This window comes from Falco cherrug, chromosome 2 (assembly GCF_023634085.1).
Source record: "Falco cherrug isolate bFalChe1 chromosome 2, bFalChe1.pri, whole genome shotgun sequence".
In the NCBI taxonomy this organism is placed as follows: domain Eukaryota; kingdom Metazoa; phylum Chordata; class Aves; order Falconiformes; family Falconidae; genus Falco; species Falco cherrug.
In genome coordinates, this window is record NC_073698.1 from 63,873,256 (window position 1) to 63,886,762 (window position 13,507).

The 13,507-nt window shown below is 48.1% G+C and overlaps 1 protein-coding gene across 1 annotated transcript in view; it reads left to right on the forward strand.

Annotated features, from left to right (window-relative positions):
- The first annotated feature begins 312 nt into the window (after positions 1–312).
- The window catches only part of ARHGEF7 (Rho guanine nucleotide exchange factor 7), a 125,813-nt gene continuing 112,618 nt past the window's right edge, over positions 313–13,507 (forward strand). The window contains 2 exon segments of the mRNA XM_055701663.1: positions 313–534; positions 536–589. Of these exon segments, the coding sequence (XP_055557638.1) occupies positions 424–534; positions 536–589 (165 nt within the window). The 5' untranslated portion in view covers positions 313–423.

The window sequence follows — 13,507 nt, forward strand, 5'->3', positions numbered from 1 at the left end:
CCCGGCCGCGGGCGCCCCGCGCCCCGCTGCGCGCCCGCGGAGGCGCCGTCCGCCCGCTAGGGGGCAGCCGCCGCCCACCCCTCGGTGCGGGTGCGGGTGCGGGTGCGGGTGCGGGTGCGGGTGCGGGGCGGCGCGCGCCTCTCCGCGGGCGCGCTGCCCCCGCGCGGCGGGGCCGCCCGCCGCCGCTGCCAGTGATGTCATGGGGCGGCGGCGGCGGTGGCGGCGGCGGCGGCGGCGGGGGGGGGGCGGGGAGGAGGCGGCACTGCAGCTGCATGTGTCTGTGGCGGCGGCGGCGGCGGGGCCGGGGCGTCGTCATCTGCATTCACATGGGGGCGGCGCCGGGCTCCGTCTGAAGCCCCCGCCCGGGGAGACACAAAACCCACGCGAGGCGCGGGGTGCCGCGACCCCCGCCCCGCCGCCGCCATGAATTCGGCGGAGCAGACCGTTACGTGGCTGATCGCCCTGGGCGTCCTGGAGTCGCCCAAAAAGACCATCTCCGACCCCGAGGGCTTCCTCCAGTCCTCCCTGAAGGACGGGGGTGGTGCTCTGCCGCCTGCTCGAACGCCTGCTCCCGGGCACCATAGACAAAGTAAGTGCCCGGCTCCCGCCGCCCCCCGCCGCCCTTTGTGCAGCCGGGCCCGCCGCCCCCGGACCCGGCCTCGCCCGCCGCCGGGCCCCCCGCTCCGGCCCGCCCGCGCGGGGGGAGGGGACCCCCGGGCCCGGGGGGTGAAGAGCGCGGGAGGGGGCAGCCCCGGGCCGGCGCCCGGGGGGTCCGGGGCTGAGCGGGGAGCGGCAGCGGGCAGCCGGGCCGAGGAGGGCTTCCCCGCCAGGGCCACGGCTTTGCAAGTGTTTTGCATAAAAAAATGCGCCGCTCTCCAAATCGAAGATCCTGGACATGCATGGGAGAAGCAGGGGGTTTTTTGGGGTGGGTGTGGGGGGGGGGGGGGGGGGGGGGGTGGGGGGTTATGGACCTTTTCTGGCATGCCACCAGCCGGCTGCAAACTTGGCTACGCAACTGCTGGAATAGTCGGTGCCTCACCTCACTGGGGAGGTGATTCAGCTCATCCCCGCCAGCCTCTGAAGGACATTGTAACGTTTGATGGTTATTTTTCTTGGAGGCTGTTCTGGTGTTGTTTGGGTCTTTTACTGCTTGCTAGCCCGTGGAAAAAAAAAAAAAAAAGAGCTCATTTTTTTGGGGTTGAAAAAAATGCATCGCACCCTGTTCTGCCTTGCGTTTTAAGAAAATGTGCTCTGTCAGGTAACTTTTCTGTGCTATGTACGCGTACGTAATTCCCGTCGTGGCTCAGCCAGTCGGGAGGGTTCTGGTTGTTGGTGCTGCGCCTCGAGACTCGGGACAGTGCCCTTGTCTCACCTGGTGCCTGAAAACGCAGCGCGTAGGACCCACATCTTGGCAGAACTTTCCTTGTGAGCCAATACGAGGTGGTGGAGAAGAGATCGATGAAGGTTGTCTGCTCTGTTGGTGGGAAAACTCCCTGCTTGAAAATAACACCATATTTTTGACATTTTGCAGTTGGCAGACCACGCATTGGAGCCTGCTGGCAGTGGGCTTTTGTTACCTTTTGTGGCTTGCTTTCAAGTAGTCTGCTGACCCACAAGGTTGGAAACCAGTGCCTTCAGCTCAGTATTGGGCTGTCTCCCTTCAGTTCTTCAGTTTGCCGCCGACTTGGGGTTGTTACTGTTTGATGTTGTACCGTAGTATGGAGGTCCTGGCTCGGACTGGAGTCCTACTCTACTGGAATGTAGTAAGTGGGCTCCTGCCCCTACTAAATTCACAAGCAAATTAGGAGGTGGTGTGGGAATACGGAAAGCCCAGGGGAGCCCACAGTACTGTTGATGGGTGATGGAATTGATGAGAGTGGGGGCAGTGTGTTGGCATCAGTGTGAGTGTGGGTAACTCGAGGTCCTCTGCGGTGGCCGGTGGAGCTAGCTGGGACAGCTGAAGCCACTGCTGCTGCTGCCAGCTCTCCCCCCCACCATTTCCCCAGAAGTGGCTGTTTGGGCAACAGAGCTGAAAAGGATGCGCCTGCTCCTCAGGCGCTGCAGCTTTGCTGCTGCGGTACTTGAGGTGCAAGCTGCTGTCCAGGGCGCTGGGCTGTAAACTGTGGCTCCGGAGCAGGTAAATGTCCTGCTCCGCTGTCCAGGGTGACATGTGTGATGTGGGGATGAGGGCAGGGACCCCCTCAGCATAGGGATCCCCTGCCTGGCTACTCACCTGCTCAGGCAGGCTCTGCCCATCCCTCCTTGCTCCCCAGCTCTCTTGCCTCGTGGCATCAAGCCCAGGGAGGATCTTGGCAGCCCATCCCACTGCACCACACCAGGCATCCTCTCTGAGCACCTCTCCAAAATCTTGGGCTTTGGGTCCTGAGCTTTGGGGCAGAAAAGGTTTTCCCCCTTCTGCAGATGTCAAGGCTAGTAAAATGGGGTCCAGAACTGGGAAACTGACTCTACTGAACAATGAAGTAAATAAAAAAGCATGACAGAAAGAACTGTTAGAACTGCGTTTACCAACTTCACGTGCTGTTCTGTGTGTGGTATAACTAGGGACAGCTCAGTTAGCGTGAATGAGAGGCGCTCATTTCTTTTTATGTCAGAGGAGCGAAAATCTCTGATGTTGGGGCAGGGCGCCCCTTCGCAGCACCTGCACCCAGAGGAAGGTTTGCAGAGGGGCACAGCTCCCCACAGCCTACCCTGCCACCAGCCTGGCGTGCCAGGAGCTGTCAGCGGGGCTTATCATGGACCTCGTGGTGCAGAGGTGTGGGGTTTGCAGGGGGTGGTGTGCAGGCTGGGCCGGCAGCCAAGGCGGGAGGAACGCTGGTGCTTCGCAGCCTCCCACCGCCCCGAGCCTGCCCCGTGTTGAGCAGGGTGCTGGGATGGGCGGCTGCTGGAGGACCCTGCTGACCTAGTGTGTCTCCGCTGGCTTTGGCTTAGCTAAAGTCTGGGGAGAAGTTTGTTGGTTTTTTGTTTTGTGTGGGGTTTTTTTGCTGTTTTTTTAGAGGCTCTTTAGATGCATCTGAGAGACTTATGAATTAATTTTCCTATCCAACTTATGAATTCTTTTTCTATAGACTTGGGAATATATACCACATACTTCTTTCATGCTCTCAGCTACCATTATAGTCTAAGCTATTTCCATGATACTTTATTTTTTTCTAATAAAAACTTAAAGAATTTACATCCATCCCTCTACTGTTATTTTTCAAACTCTTTTGCAACTACTGTTCTGTTATGTAATTTTTTAAAATATTTTAAAATATTGAGTGCATTTTAAATACGAGCCCTTTTGTTCCTTACTTATTCTGAAAGTCTGCACTTCAACTGGACATTTTTGAAATCTAAATCTAAAAGATAAAAAGTTTGTTGCACAGATGTAGATTAATTCAGTTCTTAAAATCATTTGAGTTCATAACTTTCTATAAATATCTGACAGCAGCAGACACTTTGAAGACTCACAGAGCTCATTTTTCTGTAAATACAAAGTAGTAACTAAAACCAAAGAGAACATTAAAAAAATTACAAATTATAAATAAGAGGGATTGTTTATCAGTTTGGGTTTTTTTCAGATGTTTTCTAGAAAATGCTATAAATACATTTATTTCTTTCAAAAACTGTGTAGAAAGAGGATTCAGTATCCGCAGGAATGCAATAATGTGTATTTTGGCATTTTGTGCTTTTTAAAGCCTCTGGGTAGCCCGAGACTGATTAGTAGAAGGTTTTTAATAAATAAAGGTTGTGTGACCATAAAAGGAATCAAGCACTTAAAGGTCAAAGAACAGATTTTTCTAAAGTCAGTACAGCAAATCAGAGGGTTTTAAGGCTGGTTAGCCTGTTTTTCCTTTAGATCGTTGCGTATTTGTATACCATCCTTGCACAGAATAACATACAGAGCTTCTTGTCAGGAAGTTTTGGCTGCATTGGTTTACATTACAGTCATCTTCTATCTTAAATGACAGCAAAGGACAAATACTAAATTCACCAGATTCCAAGAACTCTGAATGAAAATACTTTGGGAAGTAGTGTTATTACAGACTGTTTCTCTCATTTTTGGAGTCCCATTTAATGTCATTTCGCATTTTGAGAGAGACCACGACAGGGTAAAACAAAATAGTTGGGTTAGGCAGTGCAATGGTACGGCTCAATAACCTTACCCTGAACATAGGAAAGGGACAAAAGGGAGAGCAGTTAATTAAAAAAACAAATCCAGAAAACCCCAACAAAAACCCTAACAGCTTCCCTTGCCCTGATCAAACCCAGCCATGTCTTAGTTTTTTGAAGCACAAAGATCTGTGCTGAAACACACAGGTGGGTTGATCTGCTCTAAAAGATGGGGAGTTGCTGAATTCGAGCAGTTTGAATGAGAAGCCATGGTTTCAGGTTACAGGATTTCAGCCCCGCGCTGGAAAATTGAGTTACTTTGATGGCAGGGGAGAGGATCCCCGTGGAAGCATTGCAGTGCAGTTGTCTGCCGCTTAGATGCTTTTCCTCACAGAGATCATTTTCCAAACAGATTCCTCCATCGCAGACCAGTTTGACCCACTTTCGACGTTGTAAACAGAGATCAGAATTGGAGCGGGAATTTTCCTTGTCATATGAGGCTTCGCGCTCCATTAAGTTTTGTTTGTACTTTCATTTTTGGTCAGCTGTTCGACAGAAAGCATCATTTTGAAGACAGCTTTGTTCCGTTCAGGGAAAACAGGGAAGACGCATCAGGGGATGTGATGCAGCAGCCATTTGCCCCCCCCGTGGTTCCCCCCCTCCCGTTAGGGGCTTTTGGAGGGGGTGGGAGCAGCTGGTTCAGTGCTTTGAAGCCAGGGGATGGGGAAGCATGCTGGGTGCACGGCTGGGTCTCGCGTGCCCTGGCTCCCCTCCATCGAACAGACCGTCCCCAGCCGTCGCACCGAGTGCAGGACTGAACAACCCAGAAGCTGCTGGGCTGTGCGTGGGAGGCTGATCCGAACTGCAGCCGCTTCCTCTCGCCGCTCCCACGTCGCTGAGGCGTGAGGGGAGCAGCGCGGGGCTGGCCCCGGGAAAACATACGGCGTGCCCTCGCTGGCGGAGGCTGGTGTGCGGCTGGAAGAAAACTTTGTTCGCCTTGTGGAGGCTTAGCACCAGCATCAACATCAATTTGATTGTTAGTTGGGGTAGTATCAGGACTGACGGCAGCACGGATTAGGGTCTTTTTATAAATACCTCGTGTATTAGTATGGTTCTTTTTTTTAATGATGGAGGTCTTTGGCTAAATGAGGCGTTCTGAATTGCAATTTTAGGAAGAGATTAACTCTACGCAACTTGCAAGACAAATGAGTTGCTGTGTATGACCAAAAGCACTGAAAGAGAATCAGAGTCCCCAAAAGGAGGGTTTGGGCTGCCACATGCGGCAGCCATTTCACCAGCCTTGTCCTCGCAGTGGGTGTGTGTACCTACAGCTCTGGAAAAAATGAGAGATTTTATGTTCACTGGTCTCTGATTTCACATGAATATGTCAGGGCTGAGTACTTCTGACCTGTTGTGACAAGGTGTGACCTGACTGTAGTATTTCAAGTGTTGCAAAGGGAGAAGAAAGGGAAGATGTTTGGGAGCCAGAGCTAATAACAAGTGTTGATTTTTATGCCCCAGTACCTTTTCAAAGGGTGCAACGCTGGCTGTGAGCTGGTTGTGGAGCCCAGGCAGAGCTCAGGAACTGTGGTGAGCACCCCACCAGCAATGCAGAGGTTACTCCTAAAGTAAGCGGTTGCCAGGTGCTCGTTGCCTCCAAGCAATCTGAATTTAGGAAATTCTTCTGGCAGGATGGGTCTGCCCCTGCAGCCCTGGTGAGGCTCTCGGGGTCTGCCTGGCTGAACAAAAGGACTGTCCTGCCTTGCTCACTGGAATGATGTTGCATGGTCCTGGTGTTACAGCAGCAGCAGGTCATCGTAGGACTAGACCTGGGAGGCAGGAAGCAAAATCTGCGTTTTAACGTGCATATGCTCTCTCCCCCTGGCAGGAGTCCTTACATAGAGCCTCCCGGGAGATTATTGTGCTTCTGGCAAGAATAATCCGTACTGGACAGCTGTGCCTGCCATGGCTGCATGCTTGGGGAGTGCTGGCGTACGTGCACATGCTGTTGCTCCAGGGTGGAAGCACTGCAGGGGCGAGCCAAGCACCAGGGGAAAGTTATCCCAAGCAAAGTCCTTACAGTGCCTTTTTCCTGAATACACACTGTTACACTGTTCTTGTAAGTGTTACAGTGAGCTTCTTACAGCGTCGTTTGGTCCTGTTATGGAGTTGTCGTTGGCTGTGTTGTCATTTACCACGTTACTTCTATTGCCTTGTGAGAGCGGTGGTGCAAGGATGCAGTGAAAGAGAACGCCCATGTATTTCTCACCTATGCACTGGCTCTGTAATTCTGGTGACTGGCATGTTATCCAGAGAAACACAGTCTGCGTGTACACGCTGAGGAAGCAGAGGACTTGCATCTGTGTTTGCTGTCTTTTTCCTTGAAAATCGGACCCTGTTAATGCATAAGGGTCTAGACTGAATTAAATGAGGGCATGCCAGGTCCTGAGAAGAGGGGGCAATTAAAGAAACTGTTGGTGATTAAATCATTTTTGTGAGAAAATACAGAAAGATAATGTAGTTTTGCAGGTCTTATTCTCATTAATATCCTTTCAACAGTTTCTAGATACGTTTGTGCAGAACATGGACAACAGAATAGACAATTTCTTAGCCCTCAGGTGCTCTACTGCTACCCAGACCATTGTCTGAACGTTGTGTCTGTGTGGGGAAAAGAAAGAGCTGTGGGGATGCCACCAGCACCCTTCCTCTGGTTACTGCTGCATGCTAGTGGCTGAGGGCACCACATCATTTGGCTGAAAATGTTTAAGATTGTAATTCAAGCTTTAAAAAAACCTGGAAGTCTGGCTTTAAAATTGAAGTTTACAAATGGTATATGTATGTAAGTGTATTTATTCATATATATATACCCATGTACTCGAATAAAATCTGGCTTTGAACCACTGAAGGGAATTCAATATACATCTTTGTTAAATAATTGTAATTAGTCATTACCTGGTGGCTGTGATTTGCAGAGCTGGAACCTTAACACATTTCAAGCATGACAGGGCTTACAAAAATACTGCGGGCTGGCAGCATGGAAGCAGCATCAGTCTTGCACCTTGGCTGGCTGAGCTTTACTCCCTGATCCTCAGCCAGTGTGACATTCCTGTGCTCTCCTTGACTTCGCTGCATGAGCAAAGCCACCTTCTCTCCATATCTCTTGGTACAACAAGGTTGCTGCCATCACCCACCACCAGCACCATGGAGTTGAGGAGGGGTGGCTGGCCTCGTCTGCAAGAAGTTGCCATCATGCAGCTCCTCACCGTGGACCTTTAGCACCCAGTGGGCAGAGTCACCCCGTTAGCCTGCAAAACACTGCTCAGGTCTAAAAGCATTTCATTCAGGTCTCCATTTTCCTGCTCTGCAGTGAGTGCTGTTGGATGATGTTGGCAGCTTGCCCAGGAGAGGGTCTCCACTGTAGGGCTTTGGTAGTCCTGTGGAATATTTTCACACAGAGAGGGGGGAAAAAGCAGTAAAAATCATACACTCCCCCTGGCCGGTGCAGCTTTGCTGACAGAGAAATGCTTTTGTTGGCTTCTTTAATGTCATTGGGAGAAGTGGTACTGTTAGACTGGCAGAGGAATTCCCTCTCTGGCATATGTTATATCCACACTGCGGAGCGATGCCAGCATATCTAGCAGCAGAACTCTCCCAGCGTAAACAAACCCTGAGTGATTGGACTCCTGAAGCCCAAGCTTGTGCTGCATCAAATCAGTGGCGCTGCACGGGAAACGCTGCACAGTTTACATGAGAAAAGGTGCAGAATCCCTACCCACCAGCCTCCCTTTGCAGGGGAACCCCTTGAGGTAGGTTCTTGCTGAGCCTTGCCCGAATACCGCCCATGCCTGGAGCAGCACTTCGTTGGGCTTTTCCCTCTCACTGACTTCAGGGAAATACACGTTCTCCTGAGGGAACCTAATGCTGGCACCCCTGGAGCTCTGCGGCACGAGGCTGATGGTACTGCATGGGGTTGGTGACAGTTGCACGCTAGCTGGTCTCCTCTTTTCCTTCAAAACAGCAAGAAAATAAGCAAACCCACAGGAACTGGGAATATTAGTCCTCAGCATTTAGGAAGCAGTGGAAAGAAAATTACTCCTGCAGCTGCCACTAGACCCTGTCATGTGGACATACAAAAATCTTTAGAGACACTCCTGTGCGTGTGTTCTGGTAGGACTCATGCATAGTTCACAGGGTGGGCCTGCAAGTCGGTCATAATTGAAGTTGCAAAAGGCAGCTGTCACTTGTGTTTGCTAAGTTTTATGTGCTTGGTATTCTCAGTTTCTTAATGCTGTGTTAATGTAGGTTTTTGTGTGAAATACAAAAATATAACGGAAACTTGAGAAAACAGAAACACCATCTGGAATGTCCGGGTGCTCTTAACTTACTGTGTTTGTCTCTTAGGGTCTGGTCATATTCCCACCTCCTGGGAGTCAGTTTACAGACTTTGATGGGTATTTGGTCAGAATCCAAGGGAGGTGACAGAAGTACAGTACTTCCACTGCAAAGAACATACTGTTTACTTGAGCATTGTTTAATACAGGTGCAGATCCGAAAGGATGACCTCAAACAGCTGTATCAGTTTTACAGTATCAGTTTTGCAGAGCAAATTAAAGAAAAAAAGTGGCTCTAGTTGTTGTGTAAGACTCAAAGAATCGGTTTACCAAGGCTGCCACAGACCTGGCTGGCATTTTAACCGAACTGTAAATTTCCTTTGCAAACGTAGCTGACCTTAGGTTTTGACGGCTATTTCCAGTAAGGGACTGAAGCTGCTAAAGCAGAACATCAGTGTGTTTGAATGTAGGTCACTGTTAATGAAGGCTGGTCAAGCATTTCTGAACATGTGCAAGGGCAGAACTTGAAGAGCTGGAGGACAGTCAACCAGAGTGCTCCTGGTTCCAGGTGCCATAGCAGGGGAAGTTGAGGGCACATGAAGCTGTGGCTGATGAGTTGGTACGGCCCATAGGATGGTGGGATAAGGTTTTGTGGCAGTAGAATAGAGTTAAATGTGGGATTGGAGTCGCTGGTTTGGAAGGTGTGGTCTCAGGTGGGATAGATGGAAGGATGGAGTACAGGGACTGGTGTGGTGACGTAGGATGTGCGGCAGAGGAATGTCAGATGTGGGGTTAACCGTGCTGATGGCTATGGAGCGAGGCAGTGGGACCTAAGAGCTGCTGCTGTCACTATTAGTGGTGTCCAAGGGCAAGAGGTTTGGGAACCTCCATGCTAAATTTCATCATAAAAAGTGGGCACCTCTCACTCCTCAGAGAGGATGCACTGTTGAGTTCTTCCAAAGGGCACTTAAAGGACTCTTGTAAGTCCAGGAGATGACTGGAGTTTGCAATGCTAAGCAGATGAAGGCTCACTGTGTTAAAATCCCAGATGGGGTCAAGAACATAGGTGCACTCTTGCTTTTGCCTTCTGCTGTGCCTTGGCTCTTTGTTAACTTCAAGACCAGGTGTTCTTCTCAGCATGTAAGAATTTTAGGGCGTATTTTAAGGCACCCGCCTTCTGCTTTGTGCTGTGTGCAGAGCCTAAGTGAATTCTTGCATGAACCCTGGAAATTTGGGCACCTTAGTGCATGGCTTTGTAGGAACTTCAGCCTTTTACTGGATCTAGTTCTTAGTAGGTATGCTGACTGCCTGATGCTGTGTTTTCAGAGCATGGGTTTCCTCATTGCTGAAAAGTTTGTGGGCAGCAGGTTTTATAGGTTGGGAAGAGCCAGTACTAAGGAGCTACAGTGCCACAGAAACAGTATCATGGTAAGATCTGGTGTTCCATCAAGACACCTAATTTTAAAATAGAACTGCGCCTTGCTGAGAATCCTGGTCCGTGTTTTTAGTTTAATTATAGCATCCTGCTAATGTCACCTAATGCCACCAGCAAGATGTGTGATCTCTGAAGTGGTTGGGCTCAAATGCAGAGTGCTTGTCACTTACAGACATGGAAGGTCCGACCCTTTCAAGTGCAGCTCTGACTCCTGCTGTCTTGGGAGAAGCGTGGGGCTCTGTCCGTCTGCAGTCCTCTGAGCCCAGCTGTGTTCACTGGCTACAGAGGGAGCACCGCATCTGCCATCAGTCCCTATCAGGTGGTGCTTCCGCGAGAAGCAGACAGTGTCTGCCTCTGTAGCTATGGAGGACATCACTGTGATGCCACTCTTTCTTTTCCATCCTTGCTGGGTGGTGCAATTTGTGAGGGTGGGTGCGATGGAGGACGGAGCAGGAAACTTGAACATCCCAGGAAACCTGAACATCCCAAGGGATGAGCTCTGCTGGGCACTGGTGTAGGAGCAGGCAGGAGGTAGCACTGCTGGGAGAGGTAGGGAGGGAAGGAACCTGCAGGAGCTGCTGGACAAGTGAATCACCTGTAGGTTCACAGCCCAGGTTAGTGTGAGAATGGCCTGGCTTCCTTCCTCATGATTTTTTTTAATCTCATCTTTATTCCTGAACACAAACCGTGGTGACAAACCTCAGCCTGCAGTGCTTGTATAGAAGGTGTTTGCCTCCGTGCCACCATGCTCCATCAGAAGATCAGTTACCCTTGATGTTGTGCCTTAGTCAGTCAAAGGCGCTGGAAGCAAAACACAGCTGCTGTGGGACCGAATGTGGTCAATGTGACCCTTTCATTAGCTTTGCTACATTGTTCATTTATAGTGTTTTTACTCTTTGGATTGCAGTAATGCTCTGTGTGTGCAAGGTGGTCTGAAACCTGGAAAGAAAACTGTTTCCTACTGTGGGGTGGATCTGGTGTAGAGGACTCCAGGCCAGATAAACTGGGTGTGGAAAAAATGGTCTGGCATGTTGTGGTGGAGGACAAGTACTCTTGTCCAGCCTGTCCCTACGCCACCTCCCTTTGCGACTGCATTCTTCTGCAATGCTCTCTAGAGTGCAGGGTTGCCTCTTTATGGGATTTAGCCCTAGTATCCCTACTGGAGGGACAAGTCTTTGAACTTTAGACTCAGGCAGCTGTACTCTGGAAAAGGGCATGTTTAAGTGTCTGCTTACTAGTTTGCAGCTACCTGTTATGTTGTCCGTTAGTTTCTGCTTCCTAGTAACTGAGATAGTCTTCTTGCATAGTAAACCATCTTGTATATATTACATCTTGTGCTAGATAAATGACCGATTTTTTAAACTTATATGTAGTAAGTTCATACTGAATCTCTTCCTCTTGTCTTGGTAGATTCCAGTTTATATTTAAAGACCTCATACACCTCTCTGACTCATTTTGTCAACTTGTTCAGCAGATAAATGCAAGTAAACAGCTCATTTTCCATACGTATAGCTGAAGATATCTCCTACTTATTATTAATTGCTAATGTTTACTCATTGCACTCAAAGGACTGTATTTTTTTTTCTTTTAAACTCACTATTTACAGGTTCCTTGCTTATTTTCTTCATATACTTTCCGTGTTCAAATGAACTAATGGTAGTCTTTTTTGTTTTTCCTAAGGCCACCCTGTCATACTGTTCTTGATACTGCCTGTCTGCGTTGCCCTTTTTAATGCATTTGTTGTTGTTGATTAAAATCATAGATTTAAACTGATCAAAAGGGACATAGCATTTAGCTAGGTATCATCTATTTGTACTCCCATCTTTTCTGGATAGTGGAAAATGTACTCCACTCCTTGATAGCTCCAGTGCATCATGTAAGTGTCCTCATTGAACTAGCCGTGATTCCCAGAACTACTCCCTGAGAGATTAAATCTTAATCAGAACCTGTCCCTTTACCACGAAGAAGTGGTTTAAACTGTTGCATTCCACTTGTCTCTCTGGATTCCACTGTGGAGTCCCAGTCCCTAATTAAGAATCTGTCGGGTCCCTCTGGAGTCCTTGTCTTTTCTAATTACTATTAACCTTTTTTATTTGTATTACTAGAGCACATAGAGGTTCCAGTTGGACACTGAAGCCTCTTTGTACTAGGCATCGTATAGACATACAAGAAGACAGCTCCTACTAATGAACTAGTGGGTGTTGGTCTGTGAGAGCAAGAGGATAAAGCAAATACTGGAGAGGAAAATATGTAACCTCTTTATTTCATTGGCTTTATGTACATGTAGCCTACTTTTTATTAAGCAAAGTAAATTTGGAGTGTTACCCTGCTGTAATTTTATTTTGCTTATCCTTTCTCTCTGAAAGAGAGAAGGAAAAATTTGCCATCTTTCAGGCAGACGAGGACTTACCTGCCTGTGGTCTGCTTGCGTTATGTTCTGTTACATTTTGAATGGTCTGTGAGGCCATAAATGTGATCTATGAGAGAGAGGTCAGTCTCCTGAGCTTCCTATAACTGTATGTAAAGGATGTCATATAAGTATGATTTTAGCATGGGCTTGGCCTGCGTAATTGCACTTTGAGATTCTCTCAGGGGGGCTGAGTTTGTTACTTGGGTCCCCCACTGTGTTTCTCAGCCATCTGTAGGAGAAGGTTGCCAGGATCACATTAAGATTTTCTAGATAAATAACTTCATGGGTTTGCTTCTTTTTATGGGATCGTTAATACTTTAAATTTCTAGCAGGATACAAATGCTAATATATTTTTAAATTCTTTACCCATATGCTTCTGTCTCCTGTTAGATAAAAATGCCACTGTAGCCACAGAGCTGAGAAAACATAGCCTGTTTCTTGCATTGCCCCTGAAGCCTTTTCCCTCGTTTTATGAGAGAAAAAAATTCTAAAGATTTACTGTAACTTATTCTTTTGAGGGAAGATGATTTTTAACTGGAATCATGCATTAGAGTGCTGGTCAGGCTGATCAGTGCTGGTCATGGACGTATATTTGGCATGCATTTTAAACTTCCAGACCTGACAGAGGACATTTTGCAGGGTTTGGGTTTTCTTTGCTTGTTGTTTCTTTAATCTTTAATTGGAAGTTTTTGCCCTCCTCTAATGAGATGTCCCTCTTACACCATCCCCCACCCCCATTTTTTTTTTTTTTTTTGGCCTAAGTCCAGGTGTGGTGCAGTCTTTTATGAATTATGTGCAGTCACTTATGAGGTAGTAATACATATATCTGGGTTTTTTACAATAAGTGGGTTCTGTGCTTAAGGTATTGGGGACTTTGGCCATGAAGAATGTTTATGTGGATTATGTTACAAGACAAGACATTTGTTTCTTTATAGAGAAATCTAGATTTACTGTGATTTCTTGTTAGAAATTATTCTGGTTTTGAATGTAGAAGTAATTTTAACGTGGCTCAGAATGAAGAGGCCTTGATGAATGATGCTGGCATGGTTGACAAAGCTTCAGATTTCTTACTAGAAATAAGAAGTAAATTAATAGAGTAACTAAAATGTATAACAAGCAAGAGGGATGAAGCTCATGTTTCCAGGAGGGTTCTCTCACCGACTGGGTATCCTTTCCAAACTTACTGAATTTCTCTTTTGGGCTGTTGTACTCACACAG